The following is a 25,679-nucleotide window of genomic DNA, read 5'->3' on the forward strand; positions in this document are numbered from 1 at the left end:
ACAAATGCAGTGAAATAACAAAAAACAAATGACAACTAACTGAATTACTATGTTTGGAAGATGACATGACCACATTTACAGTGGAATGATAATTAGTGTGTGGAAATGGCACACTCTATTTTATTTTATATTGTAGAATAACAACATAATACTCTATAATAGAATTATACCAGATACTATGTTTAGAAACTATAGAATGACACTGAGGCGGTTTAGGGAAATTTACTTTTACATTTGTAAATTAATTAGAGCTTGCTACACGGTTTGGTTTTTCTAGAAACACCTACTGGTTTTGTTGGGACTGGCATTTGTAGATACATTGTAATTGATAATTGACGGTACGGGGTATGATTATGAAGGACTTCCTACCTCCATGGAGAGGACCAACTCTCACCATATATTCATCCCTTACTTACTTAGTGCCCAGTACAAACCATACCCAGCATTTGTATATTTGGTGACCTCCACTACGGGTCCTGGTATAAAGGTATTCTAACCTTAGAACCTTTACTACCAGTAAATTTGACAATCAATACAATTTATTTTTATCTTATGCTAAAATGAAATGACAAGCGTATTGAAACTCGAAGCTTGAAAGACAAACCGTTTATTCTCAACACAAACAATATGGATTCTGTTTCTATTTCTGAATTTGTTCATTCGATAACACTGATAAAGAATCACACCAAATTGTGGTTGTACATGTGTGCGATATACTAAATCTAAGACAATAAATACAGTGCATAAGACTAAATAAAAAAACATTATATCGGTACATAGATATTCTACGTCTGAATTAGTAGTACTTGACATCACCATGCTGAAATAGAATATGCAGCTAACAACTGCAAGTGATAAATAAACTGTTACATCATTGACAAGTAATTATTTTGTTAACAAATCAAATGAACTTTCGCAACTGTTCAATGCTAATGCATAGCAATGTTTTAGTCATGGAGCTAAAGGACGAAGTTCCGCCAAGCTCCAGTCCTAGTAATCTGCAAGGTCAGAATCCCCGTCCATCAGTTGCGGATATGGCATATGTTATTTGCACTTATGGGATAAGGGTAACGTGTTCAGTCCTATGTGAATTATTTCAAATAATACATGAAGAAATATCCGCGTACAACTATAATGGTATACTTCATATATGTACAAAATATTCAATGCTTTCGTTGTCAAAACAAGGCCGCTGGGGGATTTAGCATTCAGTTGGGTTTATATACTAGTAGTTTATATTGTATCACATGTATGTCCATACAGCTACAGCTGGTTCCAATGGTCTTGCCACAGTCTTTGCCGGGCAATAGGATTAATCACAACATGTTATTAAGTTTATAACTCTGTCAGAAATTTCATTTAGCTTTGAGAGACGAATAACTGTTATTCTATATGAATGTATAAAACAAATATATCCCACTCTTTACGATATATATTCAAAGAGGTAAGTTATGCTGAGTATATATTTAGAACATTTCACTACAAACACCGCCTTAATTTGTACAATTTTGATCTGATTCAACAGTATCCTTTTTGTCATTTTCCTTCCATGCCAATAGACTGGTTACCAGTGACGTAATCAATATAAGACATGTTCCTACTATACTTAGCAACTGTATGACTCGGTGGAACACAGAAACATCAAGTAGGAAACTAACAACTACTGAGATATTGCAAAGAATTATCACCCTCCCTGCCGTTTCTAACTGTAATGCTTTGTTGAAACTCCAGCAGTATATCATATAAAATCCAACCATGCCTACCATACAACCGATGTTAGCAGGGTGATTCACTAAGGCGGTATAAATATTATTCTGACTTGTAAACCAGGCAACAGGTAGACTGATAATAAAACCACATATCCCATTGAACAGTACAACAACTAAAATTGATAGGTCTTTACTCATTCCTCTCGAGCACACCGCTCCGATTGAACACGCTAAAGATGTGAGGACAGCGAAGATATAGCCAAGACCTGACCCATCTCCAATTGAACCAAAGAGAAATTCAGGTCGAGAAATTAGTATGATACCAGTTATGTTGACAAAGATCACGATAATGTCTATACATGTACAACGGTCTTTGAGGAGAATAAAAGCTATGACAGGGGTAAACGCAGATAAACCACCCACACCTATTGCAGTGGCATTGCCAAGTCCAACCCAAACAAGAGCATAGAAAAATAAAATATCTCCCCCATTTTCCAGACTGCTTTTGATAATGTTCAGGATCAGGTCGTTTCTGCCAATTTTCAAGACATTTACTCTGTGATATGCCAGTAGTGGTATCATCACCATTATTGTGATAATGGATTTCATCATCAGCTGTTGACTTGGAGATATTCCATTCTGAACACTGAAAGTGACAAGCGCATCTGATAAAGACAGACAAATTCCACTACACAAAGCTGCCAATGCTCCTTCTATAGCATTCCAAAACGATGATGATGTCGATTTCTTTACTGATTCGGAACTGGCACACAAGGCGTCATTTTCGGTTGCCATTATTGACTTGTGCGGGTATGTTGCTGTTTATTCGTCACTGGTTGATAATTTAATTTGAGACTACACTGTATCACTGGTGAACTGGAAAACAGCTGGACACAATATTTTAACGAATGAATACACATGTAGCTGGGCAATGTTCTATCATTGTCATGTGGAGAAGTTCCGCTCTGATTGGTAAATTGACACGGTAAGGTGACAGAGGTCTTGAGATATCTGCTAGGTTAATTGTTGCTCCTGCTTGAAAAGGAAGTGCAATGTCACGGTAGAGGATGAAGTAAAGACCGTGACATACCCACACATGTGACTATCATCATACAACCGTAAATTACTTGTATCGTCGTAGATGGCGCTTCGAAAGTAAAGGCTGAGGGGTATCCTATTTTATTTCGGGGGGGGGGGGGCTGAGGATTTGGACCCAACAATAATTTTTTTTCAACAACCACCACAGCAGATTTTCTTTCAAGAGAAACTTTTTAAAATATAAATGTATAAACTTGACTTTTCGCTGCGTCGTTTCGAGTTGAGTCGTGTAACTTTTTATTTTTTGAAAATGAATTTCCTCATAACAAACGTAATGAATGTAGCTTATTTCAAAAGTAAGAGGTAACAATGAATGCAGTTTTAATATTCCAAAAGTGGCTAGTAAAATAGGAAAGTAGACAGTAAAATTAGTTGAATAGAAGTTTGAGGGAGCCAAGTGGGGGAGGCTACGGGAGGAGTCGTCCCCCCTCCCTCCGCGCGCGTCCCTGGAGATTTTTGAAATTCAAGGACTAAAAGAATGTTTTCTGAAGCTATTTTAACATTTCAAGGTAGTAATAATACGATGTAAAATTTGAATCAAAATAAAAGGGAGCAGGGTACCCCTGGAAATTTTTGATATTCAAGAACGTAAAAGAATGTTTTTGTGATGCTATTTACAAATGTAATTTCAAGGTGGAAACAATACTAGTTAAACTTTGGATCGAAATATATACAAGAGAGCAGTGTGGGGTGGAAGGACTATTAGAGTACTATCTGGTGTTATATTAACATATCTAGGTGATAATAATACCTTTCCTGATCACAATTGAAATTTGAATTCAGAAAACTAAGACAGGCTGACGTCTCCAATTTGTCAATTTTATTCGATACATATCGAATATAACTATACTAGTATATATTCACACACACACACATACACACACCCATGGGTCACAGGAACCGTGTGACAAACAAAACAAAACAAAATAAATAAATAAATAAATAAATAAATAAATAAATAAATAAATAAATAAATAAATAAATAAATAAATAAATAAATAAATAAATAAATAAATAAATAAACTATCAAATAAATGACAAATGAACAAGCAAACGAACGACAAGTATAGGGACAAATAAAATAATTAAATAAACCAGCAAATAAACAGATACTCGTGGGGGTATACTGTATGTTACTATAAAAAAAAGTATAGTGATGGTACAAAAAACAATGGTTTGTTTGTTTGTTTGTTTTGTTTTGTTTGTCACACGGTTCCTGGGTCCCCTGTGCATGGGTGTGTATGTTACTAATTGTTTTGCAAAATATTTGAGTAGGCTTCCCCTTCACTCTTCAGTTTTTTGAGTACCCCCCCCCCCCTCCTCCCCCGACAAGCCTTGCCCCCAGGCCATAAATAATGACGGCTCTCTAAATAGAAACCTACGATTAACATGATTGACATCAGTGAACAAACCGATCTTCGAACTTTGACCTGTGTCGGGTAATGCTAAGATGGCAGGGTCCACTACTTCACCTGCTCCTGGATATTCTGTTGAATTTCGAGGCGATCTCGCCATCCTGTGGATGAATAATGGTGAAAACAGGTTTAACCTGGACACTATAGCTGAAATCCAGAAAGCCTTAGATGTAGTTGAACGGTAAGAAGCAAGATTTGGTCTCAGTAACGAAATGTCACCCTGGCCCTGGCCTGCCTATGTGTGTACCCGTGGGCCGTATGAGCACTCCAATGTGTGGACAAGGCAACATCATGAAAGTGTCAAAGTGGTTAGACGTAGGTAGCCAGGAACAATATGTTGTCAGTTGTTTAGAAAGGTGTGCCATTCATGTTATATGGTGACCGTATATTCGTGAGTTCTGCAGGTAGAGCTCAGCTCAGATCAGGGATTCAAGGTTGCAGACATATTTGTAGAAGTCAACGTCAGAGGGCGCCTTGCGCCAGCTAAGTACACTGTACAAGTCGAAACACTATTAACACTGCACTGTGTGTGAAGCCTGGATATTTTCACTAAAGACTTATTTTGGCTTGTTTCGCTGGAAAACAAAAAATTCAAAAAATAAGTAGTGAATGGAGTGCCTTCATGTACATGAACACAACGTACCAGTCTGATTAGTGAAAATAAGTAGTGACTAAAATGCCTTCATGTACATGAACACAATGTACCAGTGTGTTAATCAATAACAATAAGTAGTGACTAAAATGCCTTCTTGTACATGAACACAATGTACCAGTCTGGTAATTAGTTAAAATAAGTAGTGACTAAAGTGTCTTCATCATTCATGTACATGAACACAATGTACCAGTCTGGTAATTAGTTAAAATAAGTAGTGACTAAAGTGTCTTCATCATTCATGTACATGAACTCAATGTATCAGTCTGGTAATTAGTAAAATTGGTCTTTAACTATCTGAAGACTGTAAAATTGAACAATTTTCTAGTTGCAAAAATATCTCTGTTTACAGTATCTGCCCAATGTCCTTGTGAGTGTGGAGCACTTTAATACTACTCAAAGTTACATCATGTGTAGTTGTCTTTATATCATCATCGGCTCTGTTGAATATTAAGTGTAAAGTCGGTACAGATTCTCATCAGAAAGGATCAGAGTTATCAACAATTTACTTCTGAGGAAATCAGTTTGAGTGTACACTTCATCATTTTCTCTACGTAGATAACTTGTTTGAAAGTAATTACTAGTATGTACTAATCATCATCCCATGCAGCTATCAGATATGTTAAGTATATACTAGACATCTTTATTAGGAATAACATGATGTAGTTAGTTTTGCCAGTCTTCAGACATGTTTAGTTAGGGATCGTAGGTGACTAATGCCTTATTAATTTCCATTTGACAGAATTTGTGTAATTCATTGTGTTGAGAGCCCTCTAGTGTTGGCTGCTGGTGAGGATGCCATCTGTAACTTTGTTGATGCATGTATTTTGCATGTCATCAAACTTTTAGTTTAGGTGACCTTCATACTTAGGGGTGGGTGGGGGGGGGAGAGAGATAACAATATCCTGAAATAGCTACTTTCATTGTATACCAGAATGGTATATGGTAAACATGTTTTATCGAATATATAATTAGTTGCATGGAGTAGTGTTTTGTTTCATTGATTTTATTGTAGTTGGTGGGTCAAAGGTCACTGACAGCCAGAGATTGAGCAGAGGACTATACAGTTTTTACATGTATCTGTAGCAGATCATGTAAAGTCTGCTTTGTGTCAGGGAGTCTTGTCCTCTCACTAGTTTACTTTTAGTACAGTAATGAATCAAGTAGCACCTTGTTTCGTATCTCATCTTGATATATATAAATGAAGTGTTATTTTTTGTTAGTTATTATTGTTTTCTTGCCCGATAATAATAATACTTGGGTAACTGTTTTGGACTGCAATACAAGAGGATAGTTTGGAAAAATATATTCCCCAATGTAATGATCAATATGTGATTGCTATGATACAGGAGAGATATGACTGGTATATCTGAATCTAACAGAGACATTTTAAGTATAGTAGCATATGATGTGCATGATTACTTGATGTAGGGCATACATACATACATGTACTGCACTCATATGAGTACCAGTATACTGCAAAATAGTAACTGTGAATGCATGTAGCTCTTGAAATGTATGGTAACTGTGACTTATTTCCCTTACTCTTTTACAGTTCCTCCCTATCAAAAAACCCTGAGAATAAAAAGAATATTTAAAACCCAGATCCGTATTTAAGTCCTTGATAAATATGGAAATGTATTTCAAAATCACTAAAATAACCTGTATCTTGTCATTTTGTGTATAACGCTCACTCGAGTTAAGCAGTCGATGACTAAAAACATGACAAATTGACCAACTCATTTATTGCACATGCACACATCCTCCATTTAAGCTGTGACCGTATCCTCTGTCTTGTAACTTGAGAAAACATTTGACAAGAAATGACAGAATAGAAACAACATAGGTTAAATAATGCACAGTCTTGAGGTTGTTGATAGGGAAAACCATGTTAACAGAGATATGTGGGAGTTATTGGAGTGCATTTTTCCAGAGGGAGGATGCATGATACTTCAATACTCTCTGAGAGTATTTGAGATATACTTTGAGAGTATTGAAGCAGTCACTGGTGCTTTGATACCCTCTCTAACCAGCCTAACATGACTACATTTTACAGTCTAGTTCCATGAAAGTTGAAAGTTTTCCCTATATCTTGTCAGGTCTTCCACAACTCGTGCCTTGATTACAACTGGAGTAGGCAAGTTTTATAGCAATGGATTTGACCTTGAGGCATTGTCCAGTGGAGGAGCAGAAAAAGGGGAAGAATTCATAGCACGAGTTTATGAACTTTGGGTACGGTTGATGACTTTTCCAATACCTACGGTTGCTGCAATAAATGGTAAATATTAGTATTTGTATGTTTCCATGTTTGCAATAGTACAAAATATACATACATACATACATACATACATACATACATACATGTTAAAAAGTTAAGCATTTCAGGTCGAAATGGAAGCTGCAGGATCTGGATTTCAGGGAAGCACCACCATCCATGCATGCACGCACGCACGCACGCGCACACACACACACACACACACACACACACACACACACACACACACACACACACACAAAATCCAACACCCAATCCTCATCTATATACATTTATATACAGGGGTCTGTAGAGACTACCTGCGATTGAAAAGTGTGAGTCGCAGTATAGTAGCAGATAAGATCGAAACGTGGTGGCAGATACTATCTGCGATGTCTATCTGCGACTGTCGCACTTGGCGACTTGCATTGTATGTGCGATTATTGAATCAAAATCACAAGGGGCGATTTATAAGACCCTGTACCCTAGGACGGTACGTAACATTTTGCCGAACTCAATCTATAAACTGTACCGTCATATATGGTTTTCATGCAACTTGTCGGTCACTTTGAAGGCACTTGTCAGAGTCTAGGAGGACCCCCGCCACAACGTGTCATATAAAGAAAAGAACTTTTATGCTTGATGTTAACTACACGATGTATAAATTACATGATTAACACGTGTGGTAGAGTCTGTGTATGTCGGCCATTCTTTAGTTAAATACAAGCTCATTAGCATCCCCTTACCTAAAATGTTTCGAAATCTAACAATAATGAATTTAAAAAACGACGTCATATATAATGTTGGATGACTTGCCGATTTGTTGGAGGTAGTTTATTAAAGTGGAACACTTAGTTTCGATCAGAACAGGTGCCATCATTGAAAAATTCTGTACGCTGATCGAAGTCTCAAGTTGAGGAGGGGACATAGTACAACATAACACCAAAACAAGCACAACTTAGGTGTGAATCTGGCGTTAACTGACGACATGTATGCGGCATGGCTTTGTAATATGCTACAAAGTGCGGCAAGGTTTCGCCGACAGGTTTTGAGACCGTTGCGAACATAGTACTCTTCGTCTACAATAATCACATGAAAAGAGTATAAACGATTTTAAAATGGCGAACAACATATTTATTTCTTGGGACGCTGTAAGAAAGGCACACTTTGACAGCCTGTTATAGTCAGTGTCAATTTACAGGTTGTCAGTAAAAATTTGACAATACGTTGATTTTATCACAGCATACTGTCCATCATGTTACCCAACGTCATACGGTTGTTTAGCTGGCCTCATATACAGAACAGTTTCGGGCGTAAGCTTACTAGTAAATGTGCAAATTCGTTTTCTCTACAAGTTCAGTTAACAATGGTCGTCGCGATCCATGATCCAAGAGACCGAAATGACATTTTTGTATTTTGTTTTACAAACCGGCTACTTCTACCGGTACATGTACTTTTGACTACACACTTTCATTAGTCATGATCATGCAGCTATCTGTAGTTCTGTCAGTGGATCACGTCTTGGGATAAACATATCATGCTTATCAAAGCCGTCAATCGTCACCTCAAAATCTTTGAACGTGTCGATCACCTATTCATATGTATATCGGCTAATGAGAGAACGATTTTACACGAAAGTGTTTCACATCTTCCGACAAATGTACCGACACATTTCACACCACGGTGAATTTTAAAGATGAAAAAAATCGTAATGTACATGTATTGATGTGAAGAACGATGGCGTTACTGCATAAAACATCCGTTATTGTTTCTTAGTCTTATAAATAGGCGACAGAATCCCTTCTTCGCCACTTCCAGATCTACTTCGCTGTTAACAACATATTAGAACTCTTCCTCATCATGCCGAACTTGACCAAGAAACAATCAGAAGCCTGGGACTTGCTTGCAAGACAGGTTGATTCGTTTCGTCGGAAGACTGGCCTAGAAGTAGTCACGGTTTCCACTTATTTTGACAAATTTAGTGGCCGGCGCCGTGTATTGTCACATGGCAGTGAAGTCATATGCCAGACTGTTATGAGCAAAGTAACCGAACTGCTTACACGCCCAAGCGAAGCCACTGACACACTTGTGAAAGTATCTGAATTTCCAGACATCCGTCAGACAAACTTTGGAAGCCTCAGCAAACTTACATACTCGTCATTACGAGTTTTGGTACCAACATTGGTGACGACATCATTGAAGAGACTCCAGCCCATTTGGGGAAAACCCGACAAAGCACCGGCATGGTGGCCTACGGACGTTCCGTACTGTAACCCCTCCAAGAGACCGAAAGATTGGGAAGGTAGTTGGACGGAAATGCTGAGAGAGGCTGCGAAGTCATGTTACATACACCACGGCCTTGAAGAATTAACAGGTATGTAATTGAATAACAAATTACCCATTATTAAGTATCTATGAACAGAACAACGTTTTTCAGTCAAACAGGGCCAAAGTAACGTTTAACAATGTTAATGTTATTATCCAAAATTTTCGTCGTCGGGCAGTGCGACTGCATAAATAGTGAAATCAAAGACCACCACATGCATTCTATTTCAAAATCGAAAAAAAAAGTTTCGCCAAAAGCCCGTCATTCTTTGGAATAGCAAGTAAAACGTTTCCTATATATTAGGGGAGGGGCAGGATGAGTAGTATTAGTAATGCTCTTTACATGTAATAAATAGGTGATTTGAACGCATTATGTGAACAAATTGTGACCGGTCGCTGACAACGGGTGGATACAATTAAAATAACTAGTTGGTTTTACCATCGCAGAAGTCATTTTTTTAATTCCATGACCTCACGAGGCAACTGAAAATTTTGTCAATACATACTGTAGTCTCTCGGGGCCACAACGTCACCATGTTGCTGATACTGGCACCAACAGTAAACACAGCCAAATGTAGCCAAGTTATGTGTTTGTCACGTTGTGTCACCGTTTTTAAATAGTAGCTGCGGTTGCTTGTATGTCTTCAACCATGGACAAATCTAAGCCTATTTTACCGTTAGTAGATTTGTGAATTTCTGAGGGGGAATATTTGGCCCAGTCAAAAACCTTCAACCCGGGACCAACACATTGTGTTGGCCCTAACCATAGTCCCATGGTTGCACAGCAGTCAAATTCGTCACAAGATAAAGTCTGTCAGCTCTTGAGACCAAAATGAAACTGCATGCTGTATTCATAGTTTTGACATTCTACCTTTCGACTTTCTTTCAGGAGATGCTGTATCGTCAAGTCCATTTGCAGATGAAGACACCACACCACACCACAGCAACAGATACAGCAGTACAGCACAACTCTGAGCCAAGATGACCTAGGTGAGTCAAATATGGTAATTTAAACACTTTCATTTAACTTTTACTCATGTATACTATACCAATACATGTACAATAATATCTGCAAAACTTTTTTTGGTTTGGATGCTACCAAATATATAAAAATGAGAAAAATCAGTCTATTATTGATCCAAGGTCAAAAAAAAGAAATGTTTGTCATCACCCGCATCACTTTTCCCCCATCCTGAATCCAGAAGTGAACACGAGAAAAAATAGTTGAATCACAATCACAGTAAATGTCGACAAAAAATGCTTGAGAGAAAAAAATATAATTTCAGTGAAATGTACATTGCAAACACTTTAGTTTATTTAAAAAGAAAATGAAAAATTGTCCATAATACATATAACATAAAAGGTAAATGAAATATTTATAACAATCCATTAGACTGTTTTTGCATATGAAAAAGTCAAATACAGTAGTTGTAGTTTCTGAATCAATTTTTGTTTACTGTTTATACTTCATTGACTTCATATATCTGTCATCCTTTGGCAATACTAACTGTAACAACTTGACACTAAAGTATGCAGTTAACTTTGGGTATGATTGAAACGGTTATTACTATTTACAAATAACTTCATTATTGTTGTTTTGCAGATTTCCTCAATATCCAATCGACACCAGCAGATATGTACAGTCAAGGAAGGTCACTTTCATTGTCACACATTCCAAGTAGCCATCATGACACCATCAACACAGACATATCCATCCAACTACTGCAACAGGAACAGTCTCCATAACCAACAATCCCACAACAACCATCAGAGGCAGCAGAACAACCACAAGCAGATCTACCTCCACAAACCACCAGCAGAACTACCGCCACAACCACCAGCAGAACTACCAGTACAGATAGCAGAAGAACCACAAACAGCAGCAGCATCCCCACCACTAGCATTACAGCCTCCACAACAAACAGTGCAAGAACAACCACATATGACATCACCATCACATATAGCACAACACCATCCAGTCATCTCTGCTCGTAGAAGTGAAAGAAGCCGTCAGAAAACAGCAAAGGGCGCAGAGTACACCAAGCGATTGGAACATAGAAGATAAATTTTTACTTCTGAAATACTGAAATTTTACCTTTTCTAATTTAATATAAAACACTGTATTCATGACACTGCCTCTTAAATAAAATATAATGAAATCTAATCCCTCTGCCTACTGTTGTATATTATACCAAAACAATAATATCTGCAAAACTTTTTTGGGGTTTGGATGCTACCCAATATCAATATTAGATTGGACACAAAAACAGAACTTAATTATTCCATCCTTATTTCTAGGTGTCCTTAAATGATTCTAAGTGAAATGCCACAATGCCAACAAAGTCCTGAAGATAGTTTGAATGATACTACAGTGTCTTCTTCACCTTTCTGTTAACACACGCCAGAAAAAGAGCTGCATGAAATATAAAATTGTATGGGAGCATATATGGCAACTGTCATTTAATCCGCTGTATCAGTGCATATCCTTGTTCACAGATTTGTGAATTCAGTCCGCCTATTGTAGCATTTCCTCCATAAACATACATATTGTAGCCTGACGAACACCTGAAAATAATATATATATATATATATATATATATATATATATATATATATATATATATATATATATATATATATATATATATATATATATATATATATATATATATATATATATGTTGAGGGTAGAAGAAAATCAAGTCGGGTTTTTCGTCTCTACAAGCCTGTTTCGTGAGTAAATCACTCGTCAGGAGATGTTGATCAACATCTCCTGACGAGTGATTTACTCACGAAACAGGCTTGTAGAGACGAAAAACCCGACTTGATTTTCTTCTACCCTCAACATATACTCCGCTCTGCGTGCAGACGTATCGAGCACTGTACTACGGACTAATCTTACCACTGACTTCCTATATATATATATATATATATATATATATATATATATAACTCGGTGAGTATCAATCTGCTATACTATCTAGCCAGTACTACCAAAACTATATATATATATATATATATATATATATATATATATATATATATATAGTTTTGGTAGTACTGGAACTCTTTCTTGGTTGTAACTCGGAGTTTCACGAATGAAACTCCGAGTTACAACCAAGAAAGAGTTCCAGTACTACCAAAACTATTGCGCTCTGCCACTGCGGTATAGAGCACTGTCTTAGCAGATTGACACTCAACGAGTTCATCGCAATTTCAACAAACCTGAATTAACTTACCTTCGTGGTTTCTTTGCGGCCGCTGCTTCTTCCCGAGACCTTGGTGGTGAAAATTTGCGTCTACGGGTAGAAAGTATTGTTTTGTTCGTTGATGAAACGCTACAGTAACGAAACATGGTGTTACATGTATACACTTTCAGTGCTCGACAAGAAGTAACCTTCAAGTGAGTGGATGATGACTGATGACGCGACACAGTGTCGCAAGTCGGTCGCAATAAGTAAGTGCGACTAGTCACAAGTACATGTCGCAGACATTGTTTGCTACCGATTTCATCAAGCCACAAATACATGCTGTTTTAGCTTTACGACCATCAATTGTATCATATGTCAGTCCAATATTTCAGAAGACTTTTCTCTATTTTGCCAGGCCACTGTTATGCTGGTGGAGGACTATTTGCATTGTCTCATGACTACAGGGTGATGAGAACACGCCGTGGATGGTGGTGTTTCCCTGAAATCCAGCTCCAGCTTCCATTTCGACCTGAAATGCTTAACTTTTTGCAGTATGTATTCAACTTAATATAATATTACCCCTGAAAACCAATCAATGTGACCTGGTTTGAGTGTGAATGTGGGTGTATATGTATAAGAGATGGGGATGCAGTTGTATACTGAACACCACAAAAAGAGTCATGGTATTAGTAAGATATACAACTCAGTACTAACATGCCTCATTTTGCATCCTCTATATACTTACAAATGAAGTTTACATTGATTATATACTAATTTTAAAATAGTGTAGTAAACTATTGCCTTGGAGACCCTTTGTAGGATTACCTGTGGAGATGATGTCAAGGAAGTGTGACACAGAACAATGGTGCCAAAAAAAATGATGTTTGTGAATGTAAATAACATATAAGACTGTAAGGCCATATACAAGACGTGGTGCATGCAACGAACCTTAGCAAGGTCATATTCAAGATGTGGTGCACACAATGAACCAAGCAAGGCCATATACAAGATGTGGTGCTTACAACGAACCCAGCAATGCCTTATCTGTCTTTTTCTAGCCATAGAAATGATATTAACAAGTACATTCTGCTTATTTTCAGCAATAAGCTGCCCTCACCATCAGTGGTTCGGGATATGTTATTATTTGGGAAACGTTATCTAGCTGAAGACCTTGTGAAACTTGGTGTCATAGATGGTATTTGTGAGCAGAGTGGCCTGATGGAAATGGCAACAAATGTAGCAAGAAATTCTCTAGGTATGTACAATGTGTTTACTTTCAGTGCTCAAGACAAAATATGAGTCAAAAAGTTCAAAATTACCATTACTTTAACTGATTTTTCCTTGCTATTACTGTTGCTGGTATAATTACGTTATTCTTCAATATTTTTCTTCATTCAGTCGGAAAATACTCATGACCTAAGGGTTTTGTTACCTCTTGTCTACCAACTTTAAGTGACAAAGTCCCCTTAGGTCACCCTTGTCTGAACGAAGCAAAATATTGAGGAATAAAATCTAAGTGTTTAACACACACATGACTGATTTTATCCTAACTCATTTAGTTGACGACCAGTATGTCACAAAAAGTCATTTTCACCACCTCTGCACCACCTTTGAACAACTTCACTAAAACTAAGACTCAGAAATATAAAGTTATTGAGATCAGCCATGACTAGCCTGTTTCCCACACTGTTGAGATAAATCAATATTCCTCACATTTTCAAATAGGAGAATATGAGGGCTAGGAGGTACAACCAGCTAATGATGTATCTCAGCAGTGCAGTAAACAGGCTATAGGGCTAGGAGGTAAAACCAACTAATGATGTATTTCAACAGCACAGTAAACAGGCTATAGGGCTAGGGAGGTACAACCAGCTAATGATGTATCTCAGCAGTGCAGTAAACAGGCTATAGGGCTAGGAGGTACAACCAGCTAATAATGTATCTCAACAGTGCAGTAAACAGACTATAGGGCTAGGAGGTACAGCCAGCTAATGATGTATCTCAAAAGTGCAGTAAACAGGCTATAGGGCTAGGAGGTACAGCCAGCTAATGATGTATCTCAGCAGTGCAGTAAACAGGCTATAGGGCTAGGAGGTACTACCAGCTAATATCTCAACAGTGCAGTAAACAGACTATAGGGCTAGGAGGTACAGCCAGCTAATGATGTATCTCGACAGTGCAGTAAACAGACTATAGGGCTAGGAGGTACAATGAGCTAATGATGTATCTCGACAGTGCAGTAAACAGACTATAGGGCTAGGAGGTACAATGAGCTAATGATGCATGTATCTCGACAGTGCAGTAAACAGGCTAATAAGTAAATACAATAAACCTAAGTTGCCCAGGTATTTCACTGGGGTTCACCACACCAATATTATGATGCAAGATATGGAAGATTTACTAGTTTTACCCCTCTGTTATCAAAGGTACTAAACCACAGCAAATGGTTAATGTATTATTACTGTGTTTTACCAACCTAATGAATTTGTCAATCCTATGTTAATTTTCTGTATCTGGTTTGTGTTACTCTAGGAAAAGATGGCTTTGATCGGAATATGCTGAAGACTATGAAGGAAGACATCAATAAAGATTCTATTCATCAATTTGTAACATCCCCCTATTATAAGGCAATCAAATCAAAGTTATAGATGCATGAATAACTTAACCCTTTCATGACTGGAGACGAGTTTTAAATAATTTTGGGACCCAATTTATATGAACATTTTCATAGTTATAATAATATTACTTCATTACAAAATAACATTTCTTTAATTCCAGTCTAAAATGAAGCTGATATATGCCAAACATTTACGTAAAAACAAGAATTTTGTTCAAATAATTTTGGCGGCAAAGTTTTCAGTACTGAATGGGTTAATAAATCAAACACATTTATTGCCAATAGAGAAGAATAATTTGTAACATTGCAACCTTTGCAGGAAACCTCCTCACAGTAGACACAGTTGTAAAATCAATGATTATCAAAGTAACTACTTTGTATACAATTTGAGATCAAATGTTCAATAAAAGTCTGGACTTTTTAGAATGTTTATTAAAAGATTTTCAATGATCCAAGGAAGATTGTAGGGAATGACAGAACCATAATCAACTTGATGGTAGCTTGAATTACTGGCATATGTATACATTTATGCAAATACTCTCACCAAACCAAGCAATTTGATATGAATTAGAAATCATTTTTTACAGACATGTGAACTGTTACTATTTAGAAAATATTTGAAATATGAGAAATGTAGTACATGTGCAATAGGATTCCAAAGTAAACATTCATGTCAATATATAACCTATGGGTAACTGACTGTAAATTTATCTCTATGGTATGAACATTTTTATTAAAATTGTTATAATTGTACAAGGTGTACACTTTATTCTTTTCTTGTATTGAGTCAATTACAAGAGTTTGTTTTTGAACAGTTCTACATTGTGCAGTGCAAAATAGTTTACAAATATGAGAATATGGAAAGTGAGTCTCAAATTTGTGTACTGTCTGGCATTGGCCAAGTAAATCAAAAACTTCTCTACCACTTGCACTGGTATTTGGTTGGCCACGGGAAGGAGCAAACTTGTGGTTGATAATTTGATTTTGTTGTTGTTGTTGTTGTTGTTGTTGTTGTTGTTGTTGTTGTTGTTGATGATGATGATGAATGAGACTTATTTTTTCTGTTTTGTTCCTTTCCCTGGCCTATTCCTTTAAGTAATGACTAACTTTTAGTCAAATATGTTTAGAGATGTGTCCTGATAAAGAATTATTGAAGACAATATGACCTGATTGTTGATATTCAACTAAAGACTGATTTCTTGTCAAAAAGCTAAAACTTCAATATTACTACCTGACTAATTTTCTGAAATTTGGTGATGATGTTTCTGGGGGTACATAGATGAAGAGCTGTAGATGGAACGAATATGCATATTATTTCTGATTGTTGGTAAAAAATTCAAACTTTGAAACTACTTGGCGGATATAATACTGTCTTAATAAAATAACAGCTTGGATTTCAATATCAGTTGTGCACAACGCCATTTGCGCTATACATTTTTTTTAAATATTAAAATACGCGAAACATCAGCTATCCTGAATGATTTTGGCCTTTGCTAAATTATCCTCACACTGTAGTCGCAGCCGACTGAAATGCGCCACCAACGTTCAATTGTTGCAAATTTGTTCGAAAGGTGCATGACGGCGAAAACAGGAAGGAGGCGACATCACCCTGGTTGTCTGTATTGTATACTAATATTCATCGCCTTTACGTTCTTCAAATAGATCAGGTAAGATTTTTCATGACTATCAACATCTTATGACCAGTTATTTGAACTGTTTCCCCTAATAATGAAATACTCAACGATTGTAGTGTACTGCATTGCGCGTCATTGCATTTTCGCCCCTCGTTTCGACGATTCTGTGAACTGAAAGGACACTTGACCTCTCTGTTCAGGTGAAACTAGGTTACTGAGAGCAATTTAAGTCGTTCCTTTAGGATGAAAACTGCCAGTCACACGAACTGTGCAGTCCAGTCATATCGTTTCGCTTTTAAAACAATCGAAATTGAAATTATAGTACAACGAATTTTCGACAACAAAATTCCATCCCATGATGCAATCTCATTTCAGCCATATTAATGTTGCAAGGTTTTCTGGGATTGTTACATATGTAAATTAGTATATGTAAATTACTCATCCATGTATTCAGTACATTTCTATTGTGTTCGGCTCATTGTGTGTTGTGTTATTATGGCAGCCAATGCATTGATGACACAAAAATGTGATGACTTAAAGGTTTTAATCTATTTCAATTCTTGATGATTATGATAACAAGAAGCAAAATGTGTCCTGCATGCTGCAAATTAGTTGAAAATATTGTGCTTTTTTTACCATAGAACAGTAGCAACAGTCTTAGGGCACCCATACTTAATTCTATTTTGTAACACTTCTAAATGATGGTCAGTCAAAAAAATGAAAACATAAAATGTATATAAAAGCAATGGTATGAGTACATATAATGGTGATACTTTCATTACATAACCATACTATATCAGTCAGAATAACTTAGAAATGACAAGAAGGAAACTTAGAACCATTTGTTTTATTAAAGTTCCAAAATTTCAGCAGTAAACAGTAATTTTTGCTCATACAATACACTTGTGGGGTGGCCATTGTACAACCTAATCCTGGTGTAGAGGGCACCATTTTTTTATTTCGAGAGATTTAACAAGTATAGAGTTGGTCAAGTCATGAAAAACAGAGAATTATGTATGACTGCCCTTACCAACTACTGCTTTATTTAGATTGATCATGGGCAATAACCAGTGAATTTATTTACATTTCATTATTGTTATTTACAAGAAGGTGTAAAAGTAATTTTTGTAGTTCAAAAATAGCACTAAAAATTGTAAATTCTATGGTTCAATTTTGGTGGGAAATGTACTTCTAACAAAATGGCAAAATATTTTAAGTGTTGTCAGTCACCAGTGATATCAGTCCCTCGCTGTAAAGTAGAACAGAATATAAAATAAATATCTTATTCTTAGTTTTGAAGATTTTGTAAAGGCTATGTTGTGAATTCAGTATATTTATAAAAACTTTGATGTTAAGCTAGATAAAAGATGTTGGTTTCATTGACTTTCACTTATCAGAACAGCGCTGGCATCAATCAGAACTTTTTAAAGTGACATGTAGGCCTTGCAAGGCAACTTCCAGTATGCACATTGATGACTGTTTACATTATTATTTTGAAATTGTAATTGTACAAGAATACAAGCAGGTGAGTATATGTTCAACTGAAGTCCCCTACCAATGCCCATACATCAATTCTACCTAAGGTGCTAGAAATTTCCTCTTACCAGCAAAAGAATAAAAATGAATTACATAGTGTAGTCTTTGATGTTTAGTATACCTGTTGTACGAAATAACTCATAATATGAATCTTTATTATTTTCTAACCAGAATGGAGAACAACTGTCAAAACGACAAAACAACTAAAGATGTACTTGCCAATGATCATAGACATCTAACCAGAGCCAAATTAAAGAGGTCATGTAAAATAGACAACCCAGGAAAGGATCTCCTTGAAGATGCTACTAGATTATCTTGTCCTAAGAAACAGGGTAAAAATATGACTTCTCATAAGAGAGTTTCAGAGACAAGTAAAGATTGTGAAGAAATTGGTGAACAAGCTATCAGCTGTGATAAATTGAAGACTGTCAAGAAGTGTGTGCCAAGAAAACGTATTAAAGAAAAGGCGAAGTCATTTGTTGTTGAGAGATCAAGAAGAAAACAACCACAATCCAAAATCAGACCTAACCCTGTGCCATTGAAAAGAAAACAACTACAAACAATGGGAAAGAGTAAGAAGCATACTAAATTGATAGATGGTGGGACATCAAAAGTAGCTCCTGAATTCTCAGTCGAAGAAGTAAAGACAAAATTTCAGGGTCTGAACCCAAAGTCAACTGAATATGAGAAGTTGTTGTGGGATCTGAATATCATATCAGAGAATACATCGTCTGGATTATTATGTGGTGTTATCTTTTACAACTGGAAAATCTTTGGTATACAGACAGTTGAGATGCATCGTGCCCTCTGTGCTTGTAGTTTCCAGACTGGTGATGAAGAAGGACTGGCGTATGTGAAACATCCAGCTCAAGAATGTTCACATATTCAGAAGTCAGATTCAAAGAAAGCAGCTATCACTTATTATGAATCACCAAAGGACAGTATCAAGGTTGTTTCACTGTACAATAAATATCTAGCTTATGTTCCTAAAGTGAGTTCTTTCTACAGGCAACCCATTCATAGCTCAACAGTCAATTTCTCAATGCATGTACCGGATACTCAAGTGTTACATGATGTGTATAATGGCATGATTAGCAGTCCATGGACACTGTATAGCAAAAGCATACTGGCTAAAGAAACCAACACTGTGAAAAGTTATTATCTGAAGAGGAAATATATGAAGGTAAGAACGTTATAAGAACTGGAATTGTAACCACTATATTTGTACCTAATTCAATAGAGAGAGAGAGGTTTTGACTGCAAACTGTCAGTCAAATGAGTCTACCTCAACAGTTGATTCTTCATCAGTGCATTTCCACTATATGTTATAGGTACTACTGTACATAGTGTTTTTGCTAAGGTTGGGAACCCCAGTAACAGAAAGGGAGGAAGAGGTAAAAATAAAATGGCAGTGTTTCCCCATTGGTAATATGGTAATTTTGTTTGCGAACCCAGGTAAAGTGAGATAGGAACCCTGGTAAATTTTACCTATGTCCTACTTACCACCCTTAGCAAAAACATTGACATATAATGTATATTCTTCCCACACTGTAACATCTCATAGTGTTCAGTCCTGTGATAACACAAATGGTCTGAATATTGTCAGATAGTTTTAACTTTGTACATTGTATGTTGGTTAAGTCAATCTTTGATATCTTCAAATTGAACATGGTTTCAGTACATGGTACATGATTTGTAGTTGAACTAAATAAGTTAAACATACAAAAACAATATTTTTCTTAACTGATTGTCATAATATGCCAAGTAGTATTTACCATAGAACAGTACAATATAGTTACTTTAAGTTGGGATGGTCAACAGAAACAAATGTGGCATTTTGATCCGTCTACCATGGACCTTGATCATGCAATGATTTTATTATTCAGCGTTAATGTTTCTCTCCATAGTACCTATATTGTTCTCAGTGTTTTATTTAAGGGCGGTAAGTTGGTAAAATCTACCAGGGTTCCCACATCATTTTACCGGGGTTCCCCACCAAAACTATGATACATTGCATGGGAAGCACTACCAGTTTTACCTCTTTCCCCCTTTCTGTTACCGGGGTTCCCAAACCTTAGCAAAAACACTGCTCCAGAGTATTTACCAGAGATTGTGGAATTGAGACTAAGACTGGTCAAACAAACTGTGAACATACTGTATTATTCAAGTACTACTAGTACATGATTAGTTTTTCCCTCCCTCTTATAGTCAAGTTACCGGTACTACATTGTATATTTTGGGCTCAATTTTCTACAATCTCTCTCTCTCAACATTTATTCTCAAAACATAATCTACCAAACCTCAAGCAAAATCTCCTGGTAGGGAAAGGGTGAACAGCACATGTCAGTAGTAATCCATCACATACTGACTGGAAGTTGTAATTGGTTAATTTTTTTTTTTTATTTTACTACAATCTCAACTTCCAGTTTGAAAGTCAGTCACTTGAGGATGCAGTAACATCATGTTTATATCATTTAAACATTGAATTCCAAATTAAACATTAAACTGCTACTGTGACAGTCATAGTTGTAAGAACAGAATGTGATGCTACAGAAAACCATTTGACTATACAGTGGAGATAGAGATTGTAGAAAACAAACCCAACATATAGCAACTAGACTATCACTCTGAAGTCTTTGGGTTGTAGTGTGATGTTTATCAGTAATTTTCCTTTAGTCGAAGAACCCCACTTGTATAGTTGGAAAGTCTGGTATACTGTTTCCTAAAGCTTAAGACTTGATATGTGAAGGCAAACATACCAAAGTTTGACCAACTTTTTGTAACAAAAGAAAGCACACAAAAAATGTAGAATAAGCCATTTCAATGGTTGTACATGTAATTTATATAAACCCCCCCCCCCAAAAAAAAAAAAAAAAAAAAGTATACTTCATGGGGACTTCAAAGACCAGGTTTCTCATTCAAGTATACTTCATGGGGACTTCAAAGACCAGGTTTCTCATTCAAGTATGCTTCATGGGGATTTCAAAGACCAGGTTTCTCATTCAAGTATGCTTCATGAGGACTTCAAAGATCAGGTTTCTCATTCAAATATCCTTCATGGGGACTTCAAAGACCAGGTTTCTCATTCAAGTGAACAAGAATACATTCATTCTGAGTTTAAATGTGCTCATGAATGAAACTCTGCCGTGGCATGAAAAAAGAGAAAAATAGACAAATATGGCAACTTGAAAACTTAACGAAAATGAACATGTATACATGTTCAACAGTATATATCATAGTTTTGATATGTTTACATGCATATGTCTAGTATTGTAACACTCTTATCATCTCTGAAATTTCATTTCAGTTGCACCAACAACAGAGACTTAAGGCTTTGAAAACACAGACTCTAGCCAAAGAAGATAACCAAAACTGGACAAACGAAAGTGAAATGGTACAAGGAAATGACACATTGAATGATACAGGTGAGAGAGTAAACCAGATATACAAAATGTAATTACAGAACCTCATGATGTGTGAGTGTCAGTGTGACATACTCAGGAGTATTTGTGCAGGAGCTAGTGCAGGTTTAATTCTAATTACTAATTCTCAATAATATTTATGTTAACAAAGACACAGGGGTGATTATTTTATATACCAGGGTACATGAGAGCAGCAACCATCCTATTGTCATTGGGGGAGCCAATCCATTTCAAATCTGGTGGTTCCAGGTACAGTAACTTTAAGAAAATCAAGCGATCAAGGGCCAGGAGTGGGGCATGGGCCAGGAGTGGGGCATGGGCTAGGAGTGGGGCATGAGCCATCAGTGGGACATGGGCCAGGAGTGGGGCATGGGCTAGGAGTGGGGCATGAGCCATCAGTGGGACATGGGCCAGGAGTGGGGCATGGGCCAGGAGTGGGGCATGGGCCAGAAGTAGGGCACTGGATGTTTTCAAGCCACCTATATAGCAAGTCTTTTTCCTTTTATTTAAGAAACTGTTTTGAAAAATACTTTGTGTACTATTTTGTCATTCGTAACTAAAAAGTCTGAATTCTAAAAACATAATCAACATTTCCACAAATGCAAACGCTTTTAGTAGTTTCTCCTACTGACTTTTATTTGTAATTTGTGGGTCTTTTCAGAATCTAAAGAGAAAGAGCCTTGTGACATCATTCTTGACAAAAGGTCAGAGGTCACTGATGGTTTGCTGTATGATGTTGGTTTGGATCTTGTGAAGCTATTTGTTGGAGGAAATTCTCTCTCAGAAATAGAAGAAATTAAACTAGCATCTACAAAACCACCGACATGTGAAGACTGTCATGAAGAAGACAATGCAAAACAAGAAATAGAATCTACTGAGCCGATACAATCACCACGTAATCCTAAAGCTATCACTGGTATGCCAGATGTACAGTCTAACGTTCTTTGCAAAGAAAAGTCAAGACCAGAAAGCAGTATTTCAGAAACTAGAGTTACAACAACAGCAATAAATTCTTCTGAGTTGAAACCAACTATTATTGTAAATACACAGCCTGATGTCAAGAATACTGAAAATGTCATGCACATGAATTTCAAAGTTGCACCAGTTGTACAACCTCCAAAAGCACCAGCTGTTGCATATAAAAGTAATTTGACAGTGGCACAACTGCTACGACCAAATACAGCTGTGCCAAATACAGCTTTGCGTGTCACAAAAAGTCAACCGCTAGCACCGCAACCTGATATCCATTTCGTGAAAACTGTTAATAACGTTGAATTTTACCAGTGTGCATGGTGCACAAATACATCTTCATTTGTTCATCCATCACAAATGCTGCCCCCAACTGTCCTAGATGTGGTGATAAACCATGTTAAAAGTGTACACAGGAAAGAAAAGTATGTTACAATACGAATATCACATGCTATGACTTACCATAGATGTACTCAGTGTGTTTACACCACTTGTGATATTGCTACCATGCTGTGCCATGATACTGCTGTCCATGCCGAGGAGAATGCAAAAGCTTTTAAAAAGACGGGGCTATCATCTTGCAAAAATGCAATTAAAACCATGAGAGGCAATGGGGAAATATTCTATAGCTGTAAATTGTGTGCTTTTCAGAGTGATAGCGTGATGGGGATCTCATACCATTGCACTAAAGACCATGTCACTAGACAAGTCATCAAAGAAACTCCACCTGTCACGCATCACTGTTCACTGTGCTCGTACACTACAGAGAGTAAGTCAAGCTTTGTGAAACACTCAAAGAACTGCTGTTGGAAATCAAGCAAGGAAGCTGACATCATGTCAACATCCAAGACAATGAACTATGTAACAACAAAAACCTATGGTGGTACCACAGAATATGCTTGTATGCGTTGCCCATACACAACGAGCAAACTCATGTCAATCACCTACCATGTCAAAAAGGACCATGAGAATGTACTTACTTTCAAGTGTAAGTTGTGTCCATCTTCTACTGAAACGCCTGCATCTTTAGTCGGTCATTATCGCGAGATGCATATCGGCATCATTCCTGGAACTCCAGAGTGCCACGATGTAGTGGGTCCAATCATTGATGTGGATGCAGATGTTGAAGATGCCTTCTCCCTAATGCATGAATGTAGACTATGTATGTTACTGTTTATGAAGCTGGATGATTGCTCACAACACATCATGAAAGCTCATCGCAGTTTTGCTCAGAGTCCTCAGAACTGTTACAAATCTGTCAAAGTTGCAAACCGCTGCATTCCTAATGGTCCTTCAGCTACACCAGCAGCTGCTGTAGATAAATCCCCATTCACAGATGGAAGTGAAAACCAGCAGACCGCACCAGGTACTCCTCAAGCCACCATTGCAGTGACCTCATCTCAGACAACTTTAGCTATACCTGTACCTAATGCAAATCCTATTGATGTCACTACACCTTTTGGTGTAGGCATCCCCCAAGCATCAATGGCTGTCGTCCAACCTTTGAACTTTGTTGTACCAAGTCATAGTGTGGAACTTAGAGATAATCTCTCCAAATCAGAGCAACTTAATTCCGTGCCCTTCCACATACCTATTGGGGTTCCACACCATACTCAGAGCATTGATACAACTGCCAGTCTGCCATTGCCACCACAAAATGTGTTCCAAGGTTGTGAAAATCAAGTGCATCAAATGGCAAAGAAGACATGTAAACCATCCGATCATATACAAGATTCCATAACAGATCCAGTAGAAAAAAACAACAAAGTGATCAAACATCCAGACCTTGAAGGCAAGAAAGAACCTGTTCAAATCAAGCAAGAAATAGAGGATATGTACCAAGATTCATTGGATGACAATACATCCATATCAGAAAATCAAAATGGAGAGGTACAGAATGATAGCAAAGAAACTGACCAGGTTTTGCCTCAACAAATCACAAATCAAGACAAAAGCCCTGAATCTCCGGAAGAGGTGGAAGAGAATGTATACACAGCAGTGAAATCAGAAGTAAAATCAGAACTACCAGACTCAAGTGATCAATTTCAGATTTCTCTGGATTATTTAGTATCAATGGCTGAAAAGAAGAATGGATCTTTAAGTGTAACATACGAATGTTGTGAATGTAAACAGATCTTTCCTCAATATCAAGCATACACACTCCATGAGACCTACTGTACAAAGTCCTCCAGTTCACCGACAAAGTGTAATGTTTACTTACCTGAAACCTCAACCGTGATGGAATACTTTGAAAAGACTGTGAGTGATGGAGACCTGAAGTGTAGCATTTGTGATGTTATAACTCCTGAAAGCAGTACTGGTGAGCACCTTAGTCTGCATGTATTCCCAACAGTTAATTTGAAATTCCAGTCAAAATGCTCTGCACAAGGTTATGGAAACTGTTTCATACAAGTTGGAGAACATGCGTTTCATTCCATGGGTTCATCAGAATCACCTAAAGCACTTCAAGATGTTAGACATGAAGCACATACAGGAAATGATCTTGAAAATAATGGAAATGAGAAAAACTTATCTCCACAGCAACAGGAGATTCCACAGCAACTGCAGGATGAGGATCCACATCAACCATGTGAAGGTCAAAGGTCAAATCCTGCTTTGTCCCATAATGATAATGACAGTGGTGATCAGTATGATATGTCAAGGAGTAAAAATTCACATGTTAGAAAACTCAACACCAGGAAAAAATCCAAGAAGAGTTTACGAAGGAAGCCTGTTGTGATGACAGAGGAAAAACTGAAAAATCATTATCTCCCTGCAGTAGATCCTGAAACACTGACCAAAAGAGGGATATGTATGTATCAAGATTGTCACTTTGAAAGCTCTACTGTTAAGATCT

At 37.1% G+C, this 25,679-nt stretch overlaps 2 protein-coding genes across 2 annotated transcripts; one reads left to right on the top strand and one right to left on the bottom strand.

Moving 5' to 3' along the window:
• Positions 1–1,493: 1,493 nt before the first annotated feature.
• Positions 1,494–2,504, bottom strand: LOC144437366 (solute carrier family 35 member G1-like). Its single transcript, XM_078126290.1, has one exon. It carries the CDS (start codon positions 2,502–2,504, stop codon positions 1,494–1,496), a length of 1,011 nt encoding a protein of 336 aa, XP_077982416.1.
• A 1,753-nt stretch (positions 2,505–4,257) lies between these two features.
• Positions 4,258–15,416, top strand: LOC144438302 (uncharacterized). Its single transcript, XM_078127362.1, has 5 exons — positions 4,258–4,403; positions 6,974–7,152; positions 13,060–13,195; positions 13,745–13,899; positions 15,177–15,416. The coding sequence occupies exons 1-5, from the start codon at positions 4,258–4,260 to the stop codon at positions 15,290–15,292; spliced, it is 732 nt and encodes a 243-aa protein (XP_077983488.1). The 3' UTR covers positions 15,293–15,416.
• The last annotated feature ends 10,263 nt before the right edge of the window (positions 15,417–25,679 follow it).

Source organism: Glandiceps talaboti, chromosome 7 (genome assembly GCF_964340395.1).
Source record: "Glandiceps talaboti chromosome 7, keGlaTala1.1, whole genome shotgun sequence".
NCBI classification, from domain to species: domain Eukaryota; kingdom Metazoa; phylum Hemichordata; class Enteropneusta; family Spengelidae; genus Glandiceps; species Glandiceps talaboti.